The 26,629-nt window shown below is 40.9% G+C and overlaps 2 protein-coding genes across 2 annotated transcripts in view; one reads left to right on the plus strand and one right to left on the minus strand.

Annotated features, from left to right (window-relative positions):
• The window catches only part of LOC114656856 (40S ribosomal protein S25), a 1,002,297-nt gene that overhangs the window by 967,778 nt on the left and 7,890 nt on the right, over positions 1 to 26,629 (minus strand). The gene's annotated exons all lie outside the window — the stretch shown is intronic.
• On the plus strand, positions 360 to 26,584 carry cenatac (centrosomal AT-AC splicing factor). The gene is made up of 12 exons (XM_028808441.2): positions 360 to 507; positions 8,906 to 9,114; positions 11,526 to 11,692; positions 12,332 to 12,430; positions 12,533 to 12,599; positions 13,590 to 13,652; positions 14,103 to 14,170; positions 22,153 to 22,270; positions 24,637 to 24,667; positions 25,753 to 25,845; positions 26,052 to 26,184; positions 26,423 to 26,584. The coding sequence occupies exons 2-12, from the start codon at positions 8,998 to 9,000 to the stop codon at positions 26,541 to 26,543; spliced, it is 1,077 nt and encodes a 358-aa protein (XP_028664274.1). The 5' UTR covers positions 360 to 507; positions 8,906 to 8,997; the 3' UTR covers positions 26,544 to 26,584.

Here is a 26,629-nt window from a genome sequence, read left to right on the forward strand (position 1 = left end):
GGGTATTGCGATCCATTACTTTGTCATTCAGCAAATCATTAACTGGGCTTAATTGTCCCGTTTCCTTGGAAATCATGACATTTAATTTTCTGGTACAAACGTTATGGCTTCATAACAAGACGGACAAAATGAAATAAGTAACAAAAAACATTCAGTGACACATTTATTTATTTAAACTAACATACCATTCTGCTTTTTATTGTCACACTTCACAGAACTTTGCATATTTATTTATTTCTGTACGAAATACCCCACACATTGTTTACGTTTCTCAGTTTCTGTGTTTACCACAATTAAGCGACTACCCTCCATCCACTAGGTGGCTCTATAATACAGTACAGCGACTTCGGAGGTATTACTTCCGCAGGAAGTTACGATGTTGTTCCCTGCCAAATTGTTTTGATTAAAGATGTGTTTAATGCCAGGCTTCGATTTTAGGGAACGTTTTTATATAGCTGGTGATGTTGTTGGTCAGAAATAAGCGTTAACAGCAGACCTTCTTGACGTGTGAGTACAATTACAAAATACATGTGTTTATTTTTTAGGACCTGGCGCACTATTAATGTAACAACAACCTTGCATCGTCGTATTTTTCACGTTGTTAAATCTGTGTATTTGTGCCCTGAGAACTGAAGAGTTGAACCGTGAAAAATCCTTATTAAGAGCTGCTGATTTGGAATTAAAAATAATGTAGAGATTCCGATGTAAAAAAATCATTGGGGCTGACATCCTTCTTAGCAAACCGAGGTGAGTCCAGGAGCTGCAAAGCTAGCTCGAGTCGCATTTAATTAAAACGAAATTAGGAAGGCAACTGCAGAGCAGCACGGGCCGCAGGTACAGTGGAGTTTGTACAGTAACTCGGCCAGTATTTCTCTTGGCTTTGGGTACAGAATATAGCTGGTTGGGGAGAATAATGGAAACGCCTACCAATATGTTTACCTCTGTTAAGTCCCTAACAGGAGCGAACTGGGTCTCAAAACCGGCCGGAGTATCCTTCAGCGACTGACGTGACGAGGTCGACCCACTCGGCCCATTATTAATTGTAATTTTCTTAAAATTTGTCATGAGTACGCGGCTCGCTACCTGCTGTGAGCCTATGATATGAACAGTCGCCAAACTTAATCAGTACACTGTTGTTTAGACACAACTTAAAATTTGACGACATGCTTAGAAATAAAATGTAGTGATAAATAAAAATGTAGTAACACGGCTTATATGTTATTAGAGTACATGTCAAATGTTAATGTCATGTCCAGGTGCCAGTAGACTAGTAGCTGCTCATTTACAATGGAATAAATTATAACTTAGGTTATAATGAAAACCTCACTTGATTGAAATGTTTCAGTAACTTAACGATAAACCTATAAATGTTCCGTCTTGATATGAAAAATTACTATCCTGTGCTTTATAACTTTACTAGGGGGCTCCGCCCCCTGCTCGCTTCGCTCGCCAACCCCTGGTGTTGGGAATGACAAAGAGCGTGATGTATGAATGAGATATAGAACAGTGTGACGGTGTAGATGATGCAAATAGAAAGCAAACAATAAAGTGTGTGGCACAGTGTAAAGGTTTATTTGAAAATTTCTTTGTACACGCCGTTTAAGTGTAAAAGGTAATTCCAGCTCAGAACTTGTAAGGTCATTTAAGATGGTTATTGTTGTGATCAGAGTCAAGTTTGTCAGAGCTTAGAAAGAGTTGTGTCTCTCCAGGAAGTAATGGAATGACTTGGGTATTTATGTTTTCCACATTAATATTTTTTGGACATAATATAGTGCGTTGTGTTAAAAGGGGCATTTGGTCTAATGAGATTGCTGTTCCAAATCTCTCTGTAACTAAGTCGTCGCAGATAAAGGCTTGAGGAATTGTAATAATATGTGGCTGAAGTCCATCTGTATTGGTGAGTGTACCATCTCTCAGTTGTAATAAGCAATTGTTATGATCTGGTTCTGGACATCGTATCTTTTTTACTAACTGTATCTTTTGAAAGCAATGCCAATTGTCTGCGTATTTTAAGGTGCACTGAACAATAGCTGAGTGCATGGCATCTGGAAGAATAGCTAATCACTGTCTAAAATCTCCTCCTCATAAAAGTACCTTTCCTCCAAATCGAATATTAATATTCATAAACGTTTGTTCATGCCATTGAACATTCATCAATAAACAACATTTTTTCAAGACGGATGTCACGTGCAGTGCCACCGTTAATGTTCATAGTGGATTCCGATTTGTAGGATCTAATGTAGTTGATAAAGATTTCACTTTCAGGTACATCGTCAGTTATAAGCTTCTGTAGATATTCAGTATATGAATGTAAAGAAGGCAGTCTAATTTGAACCTTTTGACAACAACGTGTAAATGTATAACTTGTATTGCCAGTTGTTTCTTCAGGGAAGTGAACTGAATGACAATGATTGCCAATGACATTCATTAATCCGAATGAATTTTCCTGGTGTATGTTTTGCTTGTGCCGTTTGAGAGGCGCGTTGTTGCATGTGTAGTATTTGGGACGTGTTGTTTTGGAGCTGTAATCGATTTGCCTGTGCTGTGTGAGAAGCCCGTTGTAGCCTTCGCTGCCATTAACGTATGTCTGAGACGGGAGGTGTTTCGTTTTGAATCCGTGCCTGTTGCGATGCAGCACTTTGATTGATAGTTTGCGTCATGTGGATCTAGGATGTAGATTTGTGCATATTAAATGAAGTATTGTAGGATCTAATGCAGTTCATAAAGTTTTTACTTTTAGGTACATCGTTAGTTAGAAGCTTTAGTTGAGCTTTGCGTTTTTGGAGTCGAGTCATTTTTTCTTTTAGAAATATGGATAAGTAATAAGGAGTATTGCACTCACTGTTAATATGGAGCCTTTTCTGCGGTTGAACGGTTAATAGTGCCTTATTGTAATGAGATCCACCTATGCTGCATAGCCGTCTATTTTGTTGTTTCTTTCGTTTTCGTGTGTTTGTTCCTGTTATCCTTTCCTTTTCGTTTTGTACCCGTGACCGTGTATTCATGACTTGTTTCTTTCTCAGCATGCGAAATATGGATAAGTAATAAGAAGGATCGCAGTCACTGTTAATATGTTTCTTTTTCTGCAGTTGAACGGTTAATAGTGCTTTATTGTAAGGAGATCCACCAATGCTGACACCTATGCTGTCTAGTGTGAAGGTGTTGATGTTCACTTTAGAATATGTGGCTTTGGGTGTCACTTCTTATGGATGTGTGTGTGTGTGTGTGTGTGTGTGGGGGGGGGGGTGTTGAGGATTGTTGTCGCGCGAGCGTCTTCTTTCTTTTTGTGTTCCTGTGTCTTGTTGAATCCCCCTGTTTGTGTGTGTCCCGTCCCTCGCTTGTAGGGTCTGTGGGGTGGTTTTGTGTTCTTTTTTTTGTGTTCCATGGGCTTGTTGAATCCCCCTCTTGGTGTGTGTCCCGTCCGGTGCCTGTAGGGGGGGGTGCCTTGCTGTTGTGCGCGAGCCTCTTTTTTTTTTTTTTGGGTCTAGTTTCGTGTGCAATGTGTTTCGTGCTTTGCCTGCGTTTCCTCATTTCTCAATTTTTCCTGTGCTCACTCCTTTTTTCTGTGGTCTTGTCCGCCTCTCGCGGCCCCTCATCCGCCTCTGTCGCCCTCTTTTGTCCGCCTTTCTCGGCTCCTCAGCCGACTCTCGCGGACTCTTTTTGCGCCTGCGCAGTACGTCTTTTTGCAGCTACGGCCCATTGCCGGATGTGCCTGCGTCCATCATCCGGTTTAGCATTCTCGGTTAGTAATATGGATTTCGTCATACTAATAATCGCAGCTGAACATCATTATCGCTCACGCTGGCGACCAGAGAACAATAACATGCATAAGACATAATCTAAACTAATTCTTAGTATTAGTATGAGATAAAATAAATTGCAATAATGTATATGCTTACCAAAATGTAGCGGTATTGAAACAGAAATTGGCAAAAGGTAGTTTTGACCAAATTTTTCACTGCAACGTTGTGTACTGACATCTAAAACAACTTGATGACGTAATACGGTATATAGAACTATATAAATCGCAGTACTGGACAGATAAAGTTTAGTAGTTTAGAAAAGTAATTTTAATGTCAAATAGTAACCAGTACATAAAATTTATTTCATGAAACAGCCAGCCCATGACCAGACCTGAGTCCGCAGCCCACCGGGCATTGCCCAAATGCCCTAATGGTCAGTCTGCCTCTGACTGACGGGAAGGGAGGAAAAGAGCAGCTAGCACTACTAACGACAAGCTCACACGTGCGTGTGTTTGTCCAATGAGTCAGGTCTACCTTGCACTCTTTATAAGAACACAGCATGAAAATTCCTGTTTATAATTGAACGCCCCTAAAATGGCTAAATCTGATTAATATTGGTGTGTTTTTTTTGTTCAAAAATGACTTGCATAAGCAATTTTACAATGCATGTGTAATTGCAAGACGTGGATCAATTCTTGACAACGGTCTTGGTCTGGAAAATAGATGTATTTCGTACGTTTTTAAGGTTTTCTTCCATGTCCCTTAGACTGCACTATAAAGTGCCAGAGCAGGTAAGATCTGTTTTTTTTTTTTTTCTTTTTATTTGAAGATAATAACATGGCATGTAGTCAAGTGGAATGTCTTCACGTGACGCAACGCATGCTGTGCAGCGGACGCCCCTACTACGCAAGCGTTGTACTGTTTATACTTGTGCGCATACTTTACGTAAATCTGGAAGAATCCACCAGGTGGCAGTGTGAGATGTTATCACAGGGAGAACAGGTTCAGCTTCCCTGTGTTGTGAATTGTCTGGAACAGCCATTAAACTCCGATGACACCTTACTGCAATATCTCCGAAAAGGATGTTTAATGATTAAATCCATCAGATTTGTCCATTTCAGCTAGCATTGGGCACGAGGCTGAAACAATCCCTGGACGAGGTATCTGCTCATCGCAAGGTGAATACAAGCACACACATACACACGCTGGCATCATTTTAGTGTCACCAAATCTGCATGTCTTTGGAAGGAAACCGGAGCACACTGAGGATACCCAGCAGGAAAACATGTAAACTCCAGGCAGGGAATATCGGCGACGTGACTCCCTGCGAGACGGCAGCACTAACGCTCCACTACCGCGTTACCCCCATGTGTGTAATTATTAACAATGTTCATTATTTAAACAAAATCACCGATTTATCTGTAAAATGTAACCTACATACTTCAATGCATTTCATCACGAAAGTGATATTAGGTATAAATCTTAAGGATTCTAAATGTGCAGAGAGTTGGAATATCATACATTTAATGTGCTCAGTGTGGCAATCTATTGCTGTTTGCCACTGCTGTCAGTACCAGAGGAAGCCCTAGAAATAAAGACGGCACAGAAGATGGTATGTGAGACTTTTAAAATGTATCGTGTCATTACGATTGGGAATATGCAATGCTTGAATATAAAAGCACCATGAATGCATCTGTATGTCGGCATTTTGCTTCACCACTTCGAACCATTCATCAAACATTGAAGCACGCACACCGATCTCGTAGGATCCTCAAAGCGGCTTCCTGTCACATGTAGATAGTAACCAGAGACTCTGACGTCACATTCCAACTTTTAGCACACTGCACACCCAGAGTCGTTCCTTTCAATTACCTGCCATCTCTACATTTCACTAGTTTCTAGTTTCTAGGACCTCGGCTTTTTACAGCACGGGCTTACACGGCTAGTATAAAATAAATGTCATCAGAGTGGGCACATAAACATAAGAAAGCTAAAACCAGAAAAAAAAAAATCAAAGTTTAAAAAAGGATAGTAACAAAACCAAATTCATCACTCACCCGAGAGAAAGAGAGGAGAGCAAACAGCATGGGCAAAAATAGTTAGAAAGAATAGAAAATAAAGAATGGAAAATGTTCTTTTCCTCCCTGGTATAAATACTTATTCTAAAATGTTATTTATCATTTTGAACAGATTTTCTAAGTGAAAAAAGATTTTTTTTAATTTTATAAAAAGCTATTCACTTTTGAACTCGTTTTCTACATATATAGTACTGTGTAGGACCTAAAAACTATTGAAATCATCAGAAATGTAGAGATATCGGGTAATTGAAAGGAACAATTCTGGGCGTCTCTTTCCTAGGAGGATTCATTTTGCTGACGTGCTCGCGCATCGCTTGTGCATTAGCAGCTAAGCGACGTTGTCTTTCTTCTGAGGTTTTGTTTTGCTGATGTGCTCGCCTTGCTTGTGTTATTAATGGCTAAGCGAGTTTTCTGTTTTCTTGGAAGTGGAGATCTTACCCCGACTCCACCTCTAACTTCTGGGCCAGACAGACAGACAGATACACTTTCACGCATAGACGTTTATATATATATATATATATATATATATATATATATATATATATATATATATATATATATATATATATATGTCTGTGAAGAAGTAACCTTGACTTGGAAAAATAATGAACTTGTCCTTTAAGTAAACGGATGTCTCTGTATTGGATAGCACAATTTTTAATTTTTCTGCTTTAAATATGACCAGTATCAAGGAGGAGCGCCAGACTCCAGTTGTCCTGTTCCAGCCTGGGGTTAGGGTGTTCTCCTTGTGATTATGTGGATTGTCTTGTGTTCTCTCTGAAATCCATGCACATGTGGCTCAGGTTGGATTGGCGAATTAAATTGACCCAGCATGATCTGTGCATGGCCATGTCCTGTGGTGGACTCTTTCCTCATCCAGAGTTCATTACTACCTTATCAAGTCAAAGTCAAAGCGAACTTGATTGTCATTTCAACCATATACAAGTACAGTGGTGTGAAAAACTATTTGCCCCCTTCCTGATTTCTTATTCTTTTGCATGTTTGTCACACAAAATGTTTCTGATCATCAAACACATTTAACCATTAGTCAAATATAACACAAGTAAACACAAAATGCAGTTTTTAAATGATGGTTTTTATTATTTAGGGAGAAAAAAAATCCAAACCTACATGGCCCTGTGCGAAAAAGTAATTGCCCCCTTGTTAAAAAATAACCTAACTGTGGTGTATCACACCTGAGTTCAATTTCCGTAGCCACCCCCAGGCCTGATTACTGCCACACCTGTTTCAATCAAGAAATCACTTAAATAGGAGCTGCCTGACACAGAGAAGTAGACCAAAAGCACCTCAAAAGCTAGACATCATGCCAAGATCCAAAGAAATTCAGGAACAAATGAGAACAGAAGTAATTGAGATCTATCAGTCTGGTAAAGGTTATAAAGCCATTTCTAAAGCTTTGGGACTCCAGCGAACCACAGTGAGAGCCATTATCCACAAATGGCAAAAACATGGAACAGTGGTGAACCTTCCCAGGAGTGGCCGGACGACCAAAATTACCCCAAGAGCGCAGAGACGACTCATCCGAGAGGCCACAAAAGACCCCAGGACAACGTCTAAAGAACTGCAGGCCTCACTTGCCTCAATTAAGGTCAGTGTTCACGACTCCACCATAAGAAAGAGACTGGGCAAAAACGGCCTGCATGGCAGATTTCCAAGACGCAAACCACTGTTAAGCAAAAAGAACATTAGGGCTCGTCTCAATTTTGCTAAGAAACATCTCAATGATTGCCAAGACTTTTGGGAAAATACCTTGTGGACTGATGCAAATGTCCCGTTACATCTGGCGTAAAAGGAACACAGCATTTCAGAAAAAGAACATCATACCAACAGTAAAATATGGTGGTGGTAGTGTGATGGTCTGGGGTTGTTTTGCTGCTTCAGGACCTGGAAGGCTTGCTGTGATAGATGGAACCATGAATTCTACTGTCTACCAAAAAATCCTGAAGGAGAATGTCCGGCCATCTGTTCGTCAACTCAAGCTGAAGCGATCTTGGGTGCTGCAACAGGACAATGACCCAAAACACACCAGCAAATCCACCTCTGAATGGCTGAAGAAAAACAAAATGAAGACTTTGGAGTGGCCTAGTCAAAGTCCTGACCTGAATCCAATTGAGATGCTATGGCATGACCTTAAAAAGGCGGTTCATGCTAGAAAACCCTCAAATAAAGCTGAATTACAACAATTTTGCAAAGATGAGTGGGCCAAAATTCCTCCAGAGCACTGTAAAAGACTCATTGCAAGTTATCGCAAACGCTTGATTGCAGTTATTGCTGCTAAGGGTGGCTCAACCAGTTATTAGGTTCAGGGGGCAATTACTTTTTCACACAGGGCCATGTAGGTTTGGATTTTTTTTTTCTCCCTAAATAATAAAAACCACCATTTACAAACTGCATTTTGTGTTATATTTGACTAATGGTTAAATGTGTTTGATGATCAGAAACATTTTGTGTGACAAACATGCACAAGAATAAGAAATCAGGAAGGGGGCAAATAGTTTTTCACACCACTGTATACAGATAGACGAAATTGCAAAGCTCAGGGTCCACAGTGCAACAACATAAAGTGCAAATAAATTTAAAATTAAATTAGAATTGGAATTAAAATTAAAACACAAGACAAGACATTGTGCAAAGACAAGAAGTAGTAAGCAGTATGAACATTGATGCAATGTATGGTATTATGCAATGTAGATACATAAATATAGTCAATAAATATGTAATATAATAATTTCTGTATTATCTATATCTATTATTTATTTATCAGTGTATGGTAATAGTTGTTTAAGACGTGTAAACAATGACAGGTCAAAGTTTCACAGCAGTAGGATATCGGACACTGCTAGGATTGCTATGGCTCTCTGGGACTCTGCATCAAAGTAAACCAGTTTAGAACTTAGTAAATGAGTGATGAGCATTTCAGCCTGAAGATGCATCACTTACTGATTATAAATCCAAAGCTAAATGTTATCATCGTAATGATATCAGATGCAAGCAGCCTGTTATTTTGCTGTCTTATTTCCTGCTTGCTCCTAACAGTTTTTTAATCTTTGTTTTGCTGTCCAGGTCATCTCCTTGCTTGTTTTCTTCAAACTGAGGCCAAGAATGAAGTAAAGATTCCAACCAGTGACTAGGGCTCTGACATAGAAGTTGAAGTAATGGTGGGATTCTATTGCCAAGTCTGCAGGCAGACCTTCTTTGAAGGGAAGGGCCACATATATGGGAAGACGCATCAGGAGCGGCTGAAGAGAATATTGGCTAAGTTCTATGAGAAGGTGAGGGCCAGCTAGTCCCGTAGTTCTCTTAAATCATTTGTGTTTAACAGATCAAAGGCAAACAAAAGAAAAATACCAACCACAGATAAAGTTTTCATGTCCTATTCAGGTCTGTTCTGTTTTTTTTTTCCATGACATCCAATTGATTATCTGAATGCTTATTTTTTATTTATTTATTTTTGTGATATTGTCATAGGTATCGTAAGATAACCTGAAAGGTAGGTGTCAACCAAGGATGGGCCACCAAAGCATCTTAGGGTATACACCTTCACTTGCTCATGTTGCATCAGTTTCAAGCTAACAGTTAAAATCTAATATACATCTTTGGGATATGGCAAGAAATATGGAGTACCTGGAAAAGCTCATAGACACCCAGAGGGGGAAAATGTGCTGACTTGGCAGAGACATTGACCAGCATGGTAGACTAATCCATGTCCATGGAAGTGTGAATCGGTAAAGCTGAACAAGCTTTTCGGTGGGCCTGAACATATACTCTGTTGCCATGAGCAGTGAAGAAAATGGAAGAATTTGACTTCTTTCATGTTAAATAAATGGAGATTAAGATGTGACACAATAAGTACAATAGATTGCCAGGCTCAGATACAAATGGTTTAAATGACAAAAGTAGTGTGGCTTCATGCTATTCTGGAATCGGCTAAAGGGCTTGCAAACTGCAGTGTTTTTAGATCTCGTAGTTAAGACCACCTGTGTCTTGTGATTGCAGTGTTGTTAATGAGGACTGTTAAGTGGAACTAGGCCATCTGTAGGTCAGAATGACATTCGCTGTGCTTGGGTACTGCTGCTATCCTTATTTACTCAGAGGTCCTTTTCCAAGATCAGGAAGAGAAACCTGGTCGATGTACTATTGATGTCTTGTGCCACTGCAGGGTCCATAAGAAGAGAACGAGAACGGTGGACATCCCAACATGCAGTCACAGCAGTTCTCACACATAATAAAAGACGGTATGAACCGATGAACCAGCAGCCCTAATGGGAGGAACCCTTTATGAAATAACAGACCTATTCCTGATATAATTGCCAGAAATAATGAGCCTGCATTAATTACTCTACAGTTGAAGGGCCTCAGAATTAAGAAACAAAAAATAGTAATGTATTTAGAGCAATACACTGGTGTAAAGTAGATGTCGATGCCACTTCACAGATCCAGCATCCTGGGTTCAAATCCCATACCCAGTTGTGGTCTGTACAAACTATCCATGCTCTGCCTTGTGTTTTTGTGGCTTTTCCTCACATAAACACACACACACATTCATTTCACATTGGCTGTAAGTTACTTGCCAGTTTGTGGGTTTATGCACGAGTGGGCCCAGCAATGGCCTCTTGTGTTGAGTGCTGCTGGGATAGGCGCCACCTTCACAACCCTGAACTGGATTTAGAAGGTTTGAGAATGTCCTGCTTTAAAACTTTTTTTTTAACACATTTCATAAGCTATCTGCAGTCTAAAGTGTCTTATAAATATTTAAATACATTTGACCTTTAATACTGTGCATGTATGTATACAGAATAGTGTAGTGTGTACTGTATATGTATATTTTAAACTGTTTTATGTAAACACTGTATATAAAATGTCACAACTAAACACACCAGACATCACAAAGGTTTGGGGCAACCACCCATATAATGTGTCCTGGCTGCAAACCTAGAAAGTTTTAAAAGAGATGTTGACAAGACGGAGTCCAAAACAGAACTGATCACATATAGTAAAGATGGCGGATTTAAAGGCCCATTTAGGAAGTGACGTCCTCTTTAGGCCCAGAACTGGAAGTGACGTCACCTCTGGGGCTGGACCCGGAAGTGGTGTCATTGGGACCGGAGAGTGACGTTCATCAAGGGTGCCGGAACCTGGCGGGGATTTCCTGGGAATGGTCTGCAAGTAACTGAGAAAGACAGTCAGTGCACTCTGCCACCCCCTGGTCGGGGGTGGTATTACAAATACTCTGGCCCTTTAGCTGCCTCCTACTCGCACATGTGTGACAAAAGATAAAAATATTATTCTGCTAGAATATCTTACTATTATAAATTTATCAGAGTTTACACATGTGGTCTTAATTTTAGTTTGGTTTTCCTTCCACATCCAATGTTTAGAATGGATGCATAGGCCTTGCGATAGACAAGGAATGGTTCCTGCCTTGTTTCCAGTTTTGCCCACCGTGACCCAAATTTGGGTTACACTGTTTACAATGTGTTTAGATGGATATATACTTAATATTTGCTCTAAATAATGAGTGGTGTGTGCCCCTGTTTTTTTTTAATTTATTTTTTTATTTTTTAATCCTTGCTGGAGAGCTGTGTACTAAAAACAGGGAAATCACTTTGAATAGTCAAAGACTAATAACTACCATGGGCATTGTGTAAAGAAATACTTTATAAATTCTCTTTAACATTTACAGGTAAAGGAGGCCCGCAAGACGATTAAGAATCCTGCAGTGGTCAAATTTGATAGTACTAAGCACTTGGTCAACATGTGGTGTCACTGCTGTCAGCAGGAACTCCTAAAGCACACGACCAATAACAATGTCACTGTCCTTCATGGGGGTCTGTTGGAGCATATGGCCAGGTAAGCAAATATCACCAGTTGGGTTGCCCTCAGAACTCATCCATCCATCAATTTTCCAACCCGCTGAATCCGAACACAGGGTCATGGGGGTGTGCTGGAGCCAATCCCAGCCAACACAGGGCACAAGGCAGGAACCAGTCCCAGGCAGGGTGCCAACCCACCGCAGGATACACACAAACACACCCACACACCAAGCACACACTAGGGCCAATTTAGAATAGCCAGTCCACCAAACCTGCATGTCTTTGGACTGTGGGAGGAAACCCACGCAGACACGGGGAGAACATGCAAACTCCACGCAGGGAGGACCCGGGAAGTGAACCCGGGTCTGCTCAGAAATCAATAATACGAATTATGTAGTGTTTCTCAAAAGAACAGCACAACCACTTCATCCAAGAAAATCCGATATTCTGAGACAAATTACAAAGTTGAAGTTACTTGAATTTGAGCGGGTGGTATCCACCTTTTAAATTCCACACTTGCATAGGCACATTTTTAAATCCCTGTGCGTCTCTTTGACTTTCTTTTTTAATGTTGAGACCTGCTGTGTACAGTTTGTAAACTGTGACTCAACACCATCTTAAAAAAAAAAAAAAAAAAAAAAAAAAACCTTTTAAAGGCTTTCTTTTATATTTATAGTGCCGAGCATAAAAAGAAAACGGGAGCATTCTGGTGGGAATGTAATGCAGATCAGAAACTGAAATCGAAATTTCTTGTTAGTGAAGAAGAGATTGAAAAGTAAGTCTGACAAAACTGTCACCTTCACCTTCGTCTGTACCAGTCTGCCCTGTGTAGAAACTTGGTCTGCATTTTAGAAATTATGAATATAATCTTTTAAAGATTCAAAACTGAAGTTGCTAAAGCCCTGGATTCATATGAGGAGAAAGAAGATGAGTACATAAAACAGGTCAGTAATGAACAGTGTGTTTTTATTTTTGAAAACGATTTACAAGTCACGTTTGCATGTTGAACCTTTTCTACATTTCTAAAGCTGGTGAACTTCCAAATGAAGCAAAGAACAGTGGAACGGCTAGGTGTAGGCATCCCCTTGGCCTGGTCCAGCTGCTTGGGTCCTCCTCAAGCCGTAACTGACTCTCGCTCACAATGCAGGTGATGTGCCTCATTCGGGACTCCATGATCAACCACTCTTTTGACAAAAAGTCAAACCTGTGGTAGCCAAGGATTCTCTGAAGAGACACAGTACTGAAGGAGTCCGGCCTTTGTCTCTGACAGTGTCCATGTCTCGCAACCATATAGCAAAACAGGAAACACCAGGACTGTAAAGACTTGACTCTTCCTTCTACAAAAGGACAAAGATCCAACAGAGACATGACTGTCACTGCAGTGGTCTACACGAGTCTCTCTGCCCATCTCCACTCTTTACAACATATAAATTTAAATTGTTAAGCTTCAGTTACACTGTGCTAGTGAGCACCTGAATGGATAACAGCAATTTTAGCTTTTTATTTCCTCTCAGCATCAATGGGAGAATGGAAGAAAAATAAGGAGCAGAGATTGTGGTTGATCCTTGTGTACCTGTTAACTTTTATCAGTCAGCACATTATTGGTTGTCACAAAAAGGGGCAAGTATGACTGTGCTGGAAGGTCACTAAATTTGACATTCCCTGCAATTTTTAATTTGGTAAGTTGACATTGTCTGGCATTGAGATGAACAACTTTAGTCAACAAGTCTAACATACCCAATGACTAGATAATGTGACAGAACTAATAATAATGCATAATGTGACATAAGACAAACTGAAAATTAGACCCTGCTTTTGGCTGCCTCTTTTCCGTACTGCTGAACGTTATTAATGACGTATATACTGTTGAGCTTTGACATCCTTGCTTGTTTTGATTTTTTTTTTTCCACCCCCACCCTCTTTTTGTCTCACAGCAAGCTGCCCATATCCGCGAGGTAGAGCAAAGACGTCTGGAAATCTTGCAGTCCTCCATAGAGGTTGGTTTTCCCAGGATGCACCAGTACTGTATCCACATATCAAGCTGATCTAGTAGTTAGCGATTCTCCAATGTCTGGCAAGTCTGGCAGTGGGGAATGTCATGTACCCATTGACGCTGTGGAACAAAAAAAAAATCTCATTTCATGTTAATGCAGTTAGCTCTGTGAATGCTTAATGCCTGCCTGGTGCATCATGAATTATTAAAAAAAAATTACATTTCTCTAAAAAGATTAGGATCAAGGCTATAATGCAAAGTTACTGTAAAAAAAATATGATAACTGGGTGCTTCTTATGACTTGGTGGAGGAGCAACGTGCAATAGAGACTGCTGGGGTGGGTGGGTCAGGCTTAATTGGGCGTTGTGTTAAGAAAGCCATTGTTTGTAATCTGATCACATAATCTGAATGTAAAAAGAAAAGCCCGTGTTTACTTTTCCTGAATCAAACCCAGCCTGAGAGTGCGGCCGGAGCTGTCTGCGGAGAGCCTGAGTGTGGATCCCAGGAACCTGGCAACAGCAGGTGAGATATGGGGTGGGGGGGTGTACTGGCTTGTATTATCTGCTTTTTCGTCTTTTCATTGTGGCAATGTGACAAACATGTCCAGAGCTGGCTGCCATTTATGTTCACTTTTTCTGTTTATTTGCAGTTTTGTTACATTTTCATTGCATACATTATTGCAATTTCCTAATGGCTGATGATTTTATTTTTTTGTTTGTTACTGGCTTTATTTATTGCAGGGTTAGTGCAACATAAGTTCTTTACGGGTTGCTACTCTCGCATCATAAGCTTAACACACTCGGAGGCACTGTGGACTTCGGGACACACGGCCTGTCACTCAGAACTCCACATGAACAACACACACACACACACACACACGTCCCCAGATATAAGTTAGGCACCAAAGCCTGATGAACCTGGGACCCTGAGAGTAACCTCAACATATAACGTGAAAGTGGGCTCGCCTTTGTCCCCAGATATAAGAGGGCATTGAGCAGCACACCGCTCCTTCCCGTTTTTCGCAGGTCTTTTCTTCCTGTTGCTATCGGACTATACACCCTGGGCTTTAATTTGTGTATCCTTTACTGGATTATTTCACAAATTGTAATTATGGGATACCAGACTCTGTAGTCACTGGTACTTTATCCATCACCAAAGTCAAAGTGAACTTTATTGTTATCTCAACCATATACAAGTATACAGATACCCGAAATTGCGAAGCTCGGGGTCCACAGTGTAACAACATGATGTGCAAATAATAATTTAAAAATAGAATTAAAATTTACATTTAAAATTAAAACACAAACAAGACAAGACATTGTGCAAAGACAAGACAAAGAAGTAGCAGCAATATTGATGTGTAAGATATGTTATGAAGTGTGAAGCGGCTGGGATGGGAATCAGCACCTCCAAATCCGAGACCATGGTCCTCAGCCGGAAAAGGGTGGAGTGCCCTCTCTCAGGGTTGGTAGTGAGATCCTACCCCAAGTGGAGGAGTTCAAGTATCTCGGGGTCTTGTTCACGAGTGAGGGAAGAATGGAGTGTGAGATCGACAGGCGGATCGGTGCGGCATCCGCAGTAATGCGGGCTTTGCATTGGTCTGTAGTGGTGAAAAAGGAGCTGAGCCATAAGGCAAAGCTCTCAATTTACCAGTCGATCTATGTTCCTAGCCTCACCTATGGTCATGAGCTATGGGTAGTGACCGAAAGAACGAGATCGCGAATACAAGCGGCTGAAATGAGTTTCCTCCGCAGGGTGTCTGGGCTTTCCCTTAAAGATAGGGTGAGAAGTTCAGTCATCCAGGAGGGGCTCAGAGTAGAGCCGCTGCTCCTCCGCATCGAGAGGAGTCAGATGAGGTGGCTCAGGCATCTGATCAGGATGCCTCCTGGACGCCTCCCTGGTGAGGTGTTCAAGGCACGTCCAACCGGGAGGAGGCCCCGGGGAAGACCCAGGACACGCTGGAGGGACTATGTCTCCCGGCTGGCCTGGGAACGAGAGGGAAGTCTGGGCATCTCTGCTCAAGCTGCTGCCCCCGCGACCCGACCTCGGATAAGCGGAAGAGGATGGATGGATGGATGGAAGATATATAATAAATAAATAATAATAGATATAGACACTTTATCTGGGGTTACTGGTCATTCTGTGTATCGCATTATTATAATACTGTGACACTGCACTGCGTTTATTACTGTGGATTGGTAATACTTCCCTATTTTTGGTATTTTATTGTTTTTATTATCTGTTTCATTTTATAGATTTTATTAGTTGTTTAGTTATTTAATCTACTAGGGGGCTTTTCACCAACTAAGCTCCCCCTCCCCTCTGCCTCTGCTACGCGCCATTCTGAAGAGGGGGTTTCTGAACGCACCCCAAGGAGATGCGGTCGCTCCTCTGACACCCCCTCTTAAACAGTGATACAATGGGAAACAAATCTTTTTTTTTTTTTTTTTTTTACCCCCTCTTTGCTCGACCAGCTCCTGGTTTGCCGCTGCTGCCGTGCCGCCTGATCTGCATCTCGCATGGAGCTTTGAACATTTAAAAGCCTGTACAGCAGCAGTCCTACTCTTTGTCTCACTGCCTTGTCTCTCTTCTCCCCCAGACATCCTCAAACACTATGCAATCTCTTTTTGCTGTTCTGTTATTTCACCGAGTAATATTTTCCGTTTGTTTGCGCAAATGCAATCTTTACTGTCATTTTTTGAGACTTTTGAATTTTCCTACTTTCATTATCTCTAACCTGCTCTGCAGGTGTATCGCGCCAGCATTTTTGAATTCTTTATGACGTTCTACTTTCTTTTTCCGGCCCCGGGCGTGGTGCGCTGCTCTTTCTTCTTCGCTTAGTCGTTGATGTGTCATCTAGAACATCTACAAATTTTTAAGCGCGGAGTGCACAGGAAGTGTGTCTGCCAAAAGCATTCCAACAACTGAGAGGTTAGATGACCGTGGTCTTGTTTGAAAATGGTTGTAAGTAGGGCATGACGTGCAAAAGTCAGCGTCTCACGGGAATTGCTTCCAAAGGTTGTAAGTATGGCGGGACGTGAAAGTGTCTCTCTGTCTTTCTTCAAAAGATCACGTCTCGTCGCAGCAAAAAAAGTCTTGTCCCAAGACTTATTTTTATAATAGAGAGATATGTACTTGTTTTAATTTTGATGTGAGCCGCTAGAACACCTCAGTTTCCCTTCGGGGATTAATGAGTAATCTTACCTTCTATAACCATGAACGGTCCTCTTTTGGGACGTCTCCTTCAGCCTGCTAACCCTGTGGGAAAGAAAGCCAGACATACCGGGAGTGAATTTTGCTTAAAGGTGGGAGGGAATGTCAACTTATTTATAGAGCACATTGAAGACAACATCAACAATACTGTAACCAAAGTGCTTTACATGGACCACACAATAAGCAAAAGACTGAACTAACAAGCAGCAAAATAAAAATACGTAATAACAGTAGAGTGAAACAAACCACAGACTTAGGTGGGTAGGATTTCCAGTATCAATGAAGATCCCAAAAAGCTAAAGGATAAAAATGAAGTCTGAATCTAGATTTAAACATATCAACTGAAGGGGAATCCTTAACGTAGTAAGGCAAAGAATTCCACAAACGTGCTGCATAGGCTGCAAAAAAAAAAAAATGAGACTGCGCCGAGTGTCACATTTGTTAACCAATCCAACACCTCATGAAGGTGGCGCTCAAAGGAGGGACGGGGATTTTGAACTGCGACAATCAGAGGCGCTCTCGTTAATCTGATCCGACAGACAGCAGGGTTTTGTTTACAATGAACCAGCAACAGTCAAAGCTCATGGGGGGGGGAAAAATACTCTGTTAGACATATAAATGTGTGTTGCGTACGCAGAAAGAGCACGTTACACATTTTAAAATGATTTAGTTTTAAAAATAGACACAACCTGATGTAAGGGTTGGTAGCAACAGATTATACACTGGCATTCGAAGACCTCCGGGGACGAGTGGTAAATGTGAACGATACGTTGTCACAGGTGTTGTGTGTGTGCTCTCTGTTGTTCCTGTAGGAGTCGATTCAAGCCTGAAAGTATTGGCAGCTCTATTCACGAAAATGTGAGCTGCAAAATAAGCATTTGAAGTAATCGGCGTGTCACGTTCCTTTATCAGTTCTCTTAGCAGCTGTCCTTTTGAGCCACAGGAGATGCAGATTTCAGTGCTCAAAACACCTGAATCAACAGATCTGCCTAGCGACCCCAGTAGATGAACAGATGAGGCTGCAGAGCATCCACCTTCTCATCTGCACATCAAGGCAAAGAACTGAAGAAATGTAACATTACTATCTGATTGGAAATGCAAACGTGCCGTAAACAAAATAGCCGCAGTGTTTTAATGCATTGTACAGTGCATCCGGAAAGTATTCACAGCGCATCACTTTTTCCACATTTTGTTATGTTACAGCCTTATTCCAAAATGGATTAAATTCATTTTTTTCCTCAGAATTCTACACACAACACCCCATAATGACAACGTGAAAAAAGTTTACTTGAGGTTTTTGCAAATTTATTAAAAATAAAAAAACTGAGTAATCCCATGTACATAAGTGTTCACAGCCTTTGCTCAATACTTTGTCGATGCACCTTTGGCAGCAATTACAGCCTCAAGTCTTGTTGAATATGATGCCACAAGCTTGGCACACCTATCCTTGGCCAGTTTCGCCCATTCCTCTTTGCAGCACCTCTCAAGCTCCATCAGGTTTGATGAGAAGCGTCGGTGCACAGCCATTTTAAGATCTCTCCAGAGATGTTCAATCGGATTCAAGTCTGGGCTCTGGCTGGGCCACTCAAGGACATTCACAGAGTTGTCCTGAAGCCACTCCTTTGATATCTTGGCTGTGTGCTTAGGGTCGTTGTCCTGCTGAAAGATGAACTGTCGCCCCAGTCTGAGGTCAAGAGCGCTCTGGAGTAGGTTTTCATCTAGGATGTCTCTGTACATTGCTGCAGTCATCTTGCCCTTTATCCTGACTAGTCTCCCAGTCCCTGCCGCTGATAAACATCCCCACAGCATGATGCTACCACCACCATGCTTCACTGTAGGGATTGTATTGGCCTGGTGATGAGAGGTGCCAGGTTTCCTCCAAACGTGACGCCTGGCATTCACACCAAAGAGTTCAATCTTTGTCTCATTGGACCAGAGAATTTTCTTTCTCATGGTCTGAGAGTCCTTCAGATGCCTTTTGGCAAACTCCAGGTGGGCTGCCATGTGCCTTTTACTAAGGAGTGGCTTCCGTCTGGCCACTCTACCATACAGGCCTGATTGGATTGCTGCAGAGATGGATGTCCTTCTGGAAGGTTCTTCTCTCTCCACAGAGGACCTCTAGAGCTCTGACAGAGTGACCATCGGGTTCTTGGTCACTTCCCTGACTAAGGCCCTTCTCCCCCGATCGCTCAGTTTAGATGGCCGGCCAGCTCTAGGAAGAGTCCTGGTGGTTTCGAACTACTTCCACTTACGGATGATGGAGGCCACTGTGCTCATTGGGACCTTCAAAGCAGCAGAAATTTTTCTGTAACCTTCCCCAGATTTATGCCTCGAGACAATCCTGTCTCGACGGTCTACAGACAATTCCTTTGACTTCATGCTTGGTTTGTGCTCTGACATGAACTGTCAACTGTGGGACCTTATATAGACCGGTGTGTGCCTTTCCAAATCATGTCCAGTCAACTGAATTTACCACAGATAGACTTCAGTGAAGCTGCAGAAACATCTCAAGGATGATCAGGGGAAACAGGATGCACCTGAGCTGAAGTTTGAGCTTCATGGCAAAGGCTGTGAATACTTATGTACATGTGCTTTCTCAATTTTTTTATTTTTAATAAATTTGCAAAAATCTCAAGAAAACTTTTTTCACGTCGTCATTATGGGGTGTTGTGTGTAGAATTCTGAGGAAAAAAAATGAATTTAATCCATTTTGGAATAAGGCTGTAAAATAACAAAATGTGGAAAAAGTGATGCGCTGTGAATACTTTCTGGATGCACTGTATATCCATAGACCACTGTGCTTTTCTGAAAATGACAAAGATATCATAGCAGACTGAGGCACTGCTCAAACGTGGGGAGCCCAGTAGCTGCGGTTGTCCAAGTGTGTCTGTCTGCCTCTACTGTCTCAGCACTCGTTAAACCTATACTGTAAATTATTAAGCTTCAGTTACTTTGTACTACTGGGCTCCTGAATGGATAACAGCAATTTGAGCTTTTTATTTCCTCTCGGCCTCAAGCCTTTTGTTCATTTGCTGTCTCTCCCCGATACCCTAGCAGCACTTTAAAGTGCACAGACTGGAGGAATTGGTGGGTGGAGTTTTAGGAAGAAGCCCTGTGGGCGGAGCCTTTGCAGCACCGTTCACCACACCCTTTTTAACGGGTTGACCCCAGAGACTAGGCCACCCCAAGGTGCCATAGATCTTCATTATTACTTTAGGCTCTTAGAATGTACGGAAACCTAAAAGCAGAGCAGCATTTAGTAAAGCAGAATGATAGCAAGTGAGCTAAATGAAGTAAAGTCCAGATGTAAAACTATAAAGTCTGAAAACTTAAACAGAACTCCTTGTAAAGATATAATAACATCCGTGTCTGAGGAGACATCTTTGGATGGCTTTTAGATTCAGGTGAGGGGCTGGTGCATAGATGGTACCTTCATTTCCTAGGTGAAGAGAAAAGATGTCAAGTAGTAGCAAAAACTGGTTGCTCATTAAGATGAGGGGTTAAAATGAAAACTTGCACCCACAGTAGTGCTCCAGGAATGAAGTTGGAGACCCCTGGTCTAGGCCATGAAAGAGGAACTTCAGCTTGGAAAGACTGGAAACATCTTGACAGGTTGAAGTGGCTGCTGAATGCAAGCGTGCTAGTACAGGGGTCACCAAGTCCGATCCTGGAGGACCACCTTGGCTGCAGGTTTTCATTCTAACCCTTTTTAATTGAGTGTCCTGTTTGTGCTGTTTAATTAACTTCTTGTGAATTCGTTTTAATTGAATTGTTTTTTTTTTTTTTAAGATTTTTTAAGATTTGTTCCTCTGATTTGCTTCATTTCTTTCCTTAAATGGCACCCAAACAGAAATGAAATGTGAAGTGAGGGAGCCAGCAGAAGGCCAACTCAGTCAGGGCCTCAAACTCCAACCAGCTGCTTAATGAGGTGCCAATTCCCGTCATAAATTAAACCCGTTCCATAATTTCATGGCTTGTTGGTGCTCTCGTGGTGCATTAGCAGACATTTCCGAAATTGTTGATTTTTCTCCTTCTAAGAGCTCTATTAAAAAAATTTTTGTGGACCTAAGCAGATCGACATTCCTGAGACCTCCATCTTTCCTCATTTTTAGATATTGTATGATGGACACCAGTTGTTTTGGCTTATTTTGTATCTCATTATTGTTTGGCTGCTAATTAAGGAAAAAGAAACAATCGAGGGGTCTGAGTCTTCAATAGCAGGTCAATTCAAATGAATGCAAAAGACATTAATTAGCAGCAAAAACAGATCACTCATTCAGAAAAAGGTGAGAATGAAAACCTGCAGCCACTGTGGTCCTCCGGGACTGGAGTTGGCGACCGCTGTGCTAGTACAGGGGTGGGCAGATTCAGTCCTGGAGGGCCGCAGTGGCTGCAGGTTTTTGCTCCAACCCAATTGCTTAATAAGAAGCCCTTATTGCTCAAGTAACACTTCAGCTTCACTTTAGTTGTTTCGCTCGTTAAGATTTTGAACCCTTATTGCTTATTTTAGTCTTAAACAGCTGTATTCTTGGTTTTTAATTGCTCCTAATTAGCAATACCATACAAAAGAGACCAGCATTTCTCCATTTAGCTTGTTTTCATTTACGCCTGTGTGTATTTCTCATGCACTATTTGGTTTAATTAAATACTTGGAAGGAAAGTGAAGAGAAAAAAGTGAAGCACTGAGAATTACTCGTCTGTTTTAGACTTCAAATCATTTGGATGATATCCTTAGAAAGGAAAATAAATCTAGGATATGAGAATGACATGGCAGAGGTAAAGCACTAGCAAGCCATGCAATTAAATAATTGACAAGGATTGTTTTTTAATTAAGCAACTGGGTTGGAACAAAAACCTGCAACCACTGCGGCCCTCCAGGACTGAATCTGCCCACCCCTGTGCTAGTAGGTACTCCCTTATTAAATATTAAGTGCCATTGTCACAGGTATTAATCAAATCTGCACGCTGTACCTGGATATACAAAAGAGCTTTTTGGAAAGAAGGGAAAGGTTTTTCGATTTAAGGTGCCTCTCCATAAAGCTGGCTTATCGTGACAGTGGCTATGTGACCTTGTTTTAGTTACAACATCCATGTTGCAATATGTGGGCCTGTCCTTGCAGCAGTAGTCTGTCGCCATATTGTATTTATACTACATATTATTGATCTAGCAGCTTACCAAGTCCTATTCGTATATCAATTTCCATATTTCTGTAGCACTCACTGGTGCGTTGCATGAGCAATTCCAGAATAAATTTGAATGACAACTCAAATGTCAAATTTCTCTTCTTCAGCTCGGCCTTCTCCTGTGGTTATATAGGACCGGTGGTAGAAGAGGACACAACGCTGCATCACTTGGAGGAACCCAATTGGGAAGACGTTACTCACCCCTTAACGTTCATTGGCCATCAGGTAAGAGCTCTGACCGACGCAGGAGTGCCCCGAGGTCCTTGAGGAAGATATTCCCAGCGGTGTGAAGTTAAGCAGGTATAATGGAGAGCAAATTGTGTGCCTTTCCTGCTGTGTGTTGTCAGTAATGCTGTTCTGTAATTACACTCTAAAAAGGTGCTAGAGTGGCTCTTCACAGCATTGCCATGGGGAAACATGGTCCCAAAAGACTGATACACATGAAGGGTCCAGAAAGAACCTTCAATTTATTATAATATCTGCAACTGGCTCCATCAGTGAATGACCATCAATAGATGGTAAGAAATTTGTTAAATACCAATGGGTTGTGATTTGATTTTAACAGGACTCTGCTTGCACACAAGAACACAGGTTTTCTTAACCTTCCATACATTAGATTTCTTTTTTCATGTATTTTTTTTTTTTTTTTACATACAGGGTGTCCATAAAGTCAGTGTGCAATTTAAAATAGTTGTAACTTTGTAAGTATATGTGATAGAATCTTTAAAAAGGATTAGAAAGAAGAAACACTTTTTGTTGTTCTTGTTAATTCTGAACAAGTCCACCATCATTACTAATACACAGGGTAATACGATTCTGTAGTCCTCTGGAAAACATTTTCAAACTGATTTACCAGCAATCACATCAGCTATCCTAGCGTGCAAGTCTAGTTCTGAAGATCGAGGTTTGGTTGAATAAACATTCATTTGTCCCCATAAAACGAAATCCAATGGAGTCAAATCTGGTGAACATGGAGGCCAAGAAAATGGTCCACCTCTTCCAATCCATCTGTTAGATAGTTTCTACATGAGAAATTCCCTAATGTGAAAAGTAGAGTGACAAGGAGCACCATCTTGTTGAACAATTGGGACTGATGGAGGATACAGTGATTCAAGTTGAGGAATAGTCATTTTGCAGCATTTCTAACACCACTAACAACACGTCCTTCAAAAAAGAATGGCCCTATGATTTGATTTTTTCCCCCAAAGCACACCACACCTTAACTTGGGGAGAATCTTTCATGTTTAACAGACTCCTATGGATTTTCAGTTCCCCAAAATACAGCAAAAAGTAAATCTTCTAACAACAAAATAAAACTAAATACATCAAGCTTTCTAATCCTTTTTACGAATTCTTTCCGTCACATATACTTAGAAAGTTACAACTATTTTAAATTGCGCACGGACATTATGGACACCCTGTATTAGGAAGTTTTTCAAAGCACAAACTTGATATGCAAGGAACTTTTCCCAGATTGAAATGTTGCTTGGTCAATCAAAAGTTCAACAAGGAACCACACAACCCAGCAAAGACTCATAAAGCACCATTAAAAAAAAACAGGATTTTTAAGAGTGTAAGAGAGGATAATGGGATGCTTCACAAATGAACCAACTGAAGTAAATGTTTAATGGTAAAGAATGATGCCTGTATGCGGAGCAACTGACAAGTCACTACACACAAGTGTGTCTGAATGATTATCCGGAAAGAATAAAGTTAACCCAATAATGAAGTAAAGCAGACCTTTGATAAAGAACTTACACATAATACTGCCACCATAGGGGAGATAATCTATTACCTTGAACCTCTCCTGTGTTATGTTAAATCTGGCTAGAGGGCGCTATTGACTCAAACAAATGCAAAAATAAGTGAAAAAGAACAATGTGCCCCTTTAGTTGAGTTTTACTGGGTTAGTATGTAGTGACTGTATGACCAAAGGTTTGTGGACACATGACCATCACACCTACGTGAGCTTGTTTGAATATCCCATCCCTGAGCCAATGGGTATTAATATGGAGATGGTTCCTCTTTTGTAGCTAGAACAGCCTCCACTCTTTCCCCCCCCCCCCCCACAAAATTTTGGAGCGTGTGTGTGATTGAGAACATTTGTGAGGTCAAGTACCGATGTTGGATGAGAAGACCTGACTTGCAGGCAGCATTCCAGTTCTTCCCAAAGGTATTCCGTAGGGTTGAGGTTAGGGCTCTCAGCAGGTCACTCGAGTTCCTCCATATCTTTTTGGCACAGTCAGGCTGGGAGAGAAAGGTGCCTTCCCCAAACTGAGGGAGCCACAATGCTGGAAGTGCCCAATTGTCTATAGCATCTTTGTATGCTACAGCATATACAGGTGCTGGTCATAAAATTAGAATATCATGACAAAGTTGACTTATTTCAGTAATTCCATTCAAAAAGTGAAACTTGTATATTAGATTCAATCATTACACACAGACTGATGTATTTCAAATGTTTATTTCTTTTAATGTTGATGATTATAACTGACAACTAATGAAAGTCCCAAATTCAGTATCTCTGTCCCATTATTTGTGCTTCTTGCTCTGCATGTTTTTGTTTTACAATGTGTTTTGTATTCCTTTAGGATGCTTCCATGGGAGGAAATATTCATTCAGGTAACAGACTATTTTTCTTGGCCCACTATGCTAACTTTTTAGTAAAATTTCAATTAACTGTAGAATTGCTATAAACATTGTTTATATAAGAGAGATGCATAGTCCAGTGCTTTGTTGAACAATACAAGTTGTAAATATCAGAACAAATGTTAAGTTTTTTAAGTTTGATTTGATTGTATGGAATGGCATTTGCTTCTAATAATAATAAAAAAAAAAAATTCACACTAGTTGGTTCCCACTGAAAGTCGACTGAAAAAAGTCCGAATTACCGTAAGCTGCCGTACTTCAGTGTATTCACAAGACTTGCTTTGAAGTAGGAGTACAAAGATTTAAAATGGGTGCTCCAGTTTAAATATTTACAGTCTAAATATCCTCAATTGTAATAGAAATTTGTCTTTACCAGAGGATGAACACAGGTGTAGATCCCCAGGCAAGGATCAAAATTGCTTATTTGTAATCTGTGACCTAAAAATTGTTTAAACTGATACCCACATGGTTAAGTAAGTTAAAAATGACACATTTTAAACCTTCTGGGAGTGGCTCTTAGTGGGCCAGGGCCACTGCTACAGAATCCAATATCAAAAATATACCTCAATCACATAAAGCAATCCCCGAGTTTTGTGAAAAGGAGTAACTTTGACCCATCCCATTAAGGAGTGGACCCCTGGCGTTGGTTAATGTGACCTGCACAACTTCCAGTCTTCCTGAACAATTTTTGTTATTGGTTTACTCTTTTAAACACAAGCATGTAATGTCTGCATAGCCTAAAAATTAGGGGTTTTTGACTCTGTAATGAGTCAGACTCCAGAACATTTGACATCAGGACAAGTCAGTTTATATGTGGGGGTTTTTATTATACAAGGAGGTGCCAAAAAAAACAAACACCTTAAACGACTGCCGTGTCCAGAATTATTCTTATATACCAGGTGCATGTATATGTGATTTCCATTTTTGGATTTTAAGATGTGTACTGCTTTACACACTTCATGGTACAACTGCTGCTGTCAACACAAACAGGTTTGTGCTGTCAAACTGTATGTAAGCCATCTTCCTAATATTTGATGAATACCTCGTACCCTTTGCAGGTGCCACCCCACCCTGGCTTATGGATGATCCAGAAGAGGGAAGTAGTGCTGTAAAACAGATCGGACCATCTCATGAAGAATTTGTCAAACATAGTAAGTATGGTTTAATTCACAGACCTTGTACCAAGATTATGCCTTAAGCATACCCTTCATTACAATAACAGGAACTCCAGCCTAAAGTGTACTCCTCCTTATACCTTTAAGGCATCTGTGAGGAGACAGCAGTTAAAACTTGATCTTGCTCACTGGAATAGTCTTGACAAACATGTTCACCTGTCCCTTTTTGTTTCTTTCCCCAGAGGAACTAGAAAAGCTTCGGAAACTTCCTCCTAACCGTGTTGGAGCTAATTTCGATCATGCTTCCCAGACAGATGCAGGTTGGCTGCCCTCCTTTGGTAGGGTGTGGAACAGTGGCCGGCGTTGGCAGTCTCGGTAAGCAACTGATTTGGAATTTAGCATATTTACAAGGAATTTAAATGGGTTTTCTACTAAGATGAAAGGAATGAGCTCAATGGCCTGTGTATGTGCAGAAGTGAGAGCCAGGTGCCTCTGTCACAACAATGATCTACAGTTTTCTTAATTTTATTGGATGAGAAGGGGATATTCTAGAGCAACTTAAAAAAACAAAACAGCCAGGGCTAATATTACTACTGGCTTCCTTTGTTTTCAGGCATCAGTTTCGAGCAGAAGAAGGAGCAAACAAGTCTGGTCAGAAGAGAAAGAAAGATGATCCATGTAAAGAAAAAAAGAAACCAAAGCAGGAGCCATGGGATTCATCTCACAACTCTTGAAGGTCTCAAGACATTTTCAGTTGTGTAACATGACAGCCAGAAGCACCATTTTTTTTTTTTTTTTTATAACTGATACACTAATGGAA

Source organism: Erpetoichthys calabaricus, chromosome 9 (genome assembly GCF_900747795.2).
Source record: "Erpetoichthys calabaricus chromosome 9, fErpCal1.3, whole genome shotgun sequence".
NCBI lineage: Eukaryota > Metazoa > Chordata > Cladistia > Polypteriformes > Polypteridae > Erpetoichthys > Erpetoichthys calabaricus.

Excerpts from the sequence above, each read along its gene's own strand:
- cenatac (XM_028808441.2), top strand. The coding sequence starts at position 8,998 with ATGGTGGGATTCTATTGCCAAGTCTGCAGGCAGACCTTCTTTGAAGGG. Across the intron at positions 9,115-11,525 it reads TGGCTAAGTTCTATGAGAAG|GTAAAGGAGGCCCGCAAGAC; the intron begins GTGAGGGCCAGC and ends TAACATTTACAG. Across the intron at positions 11,693-12,331 it reads CTGTTGGAGCATATGGCCAG|TGCCGAGCATAAAAAGAAAA; the intron begins GTAAGCAAATAT and ends TTATATTTATAG.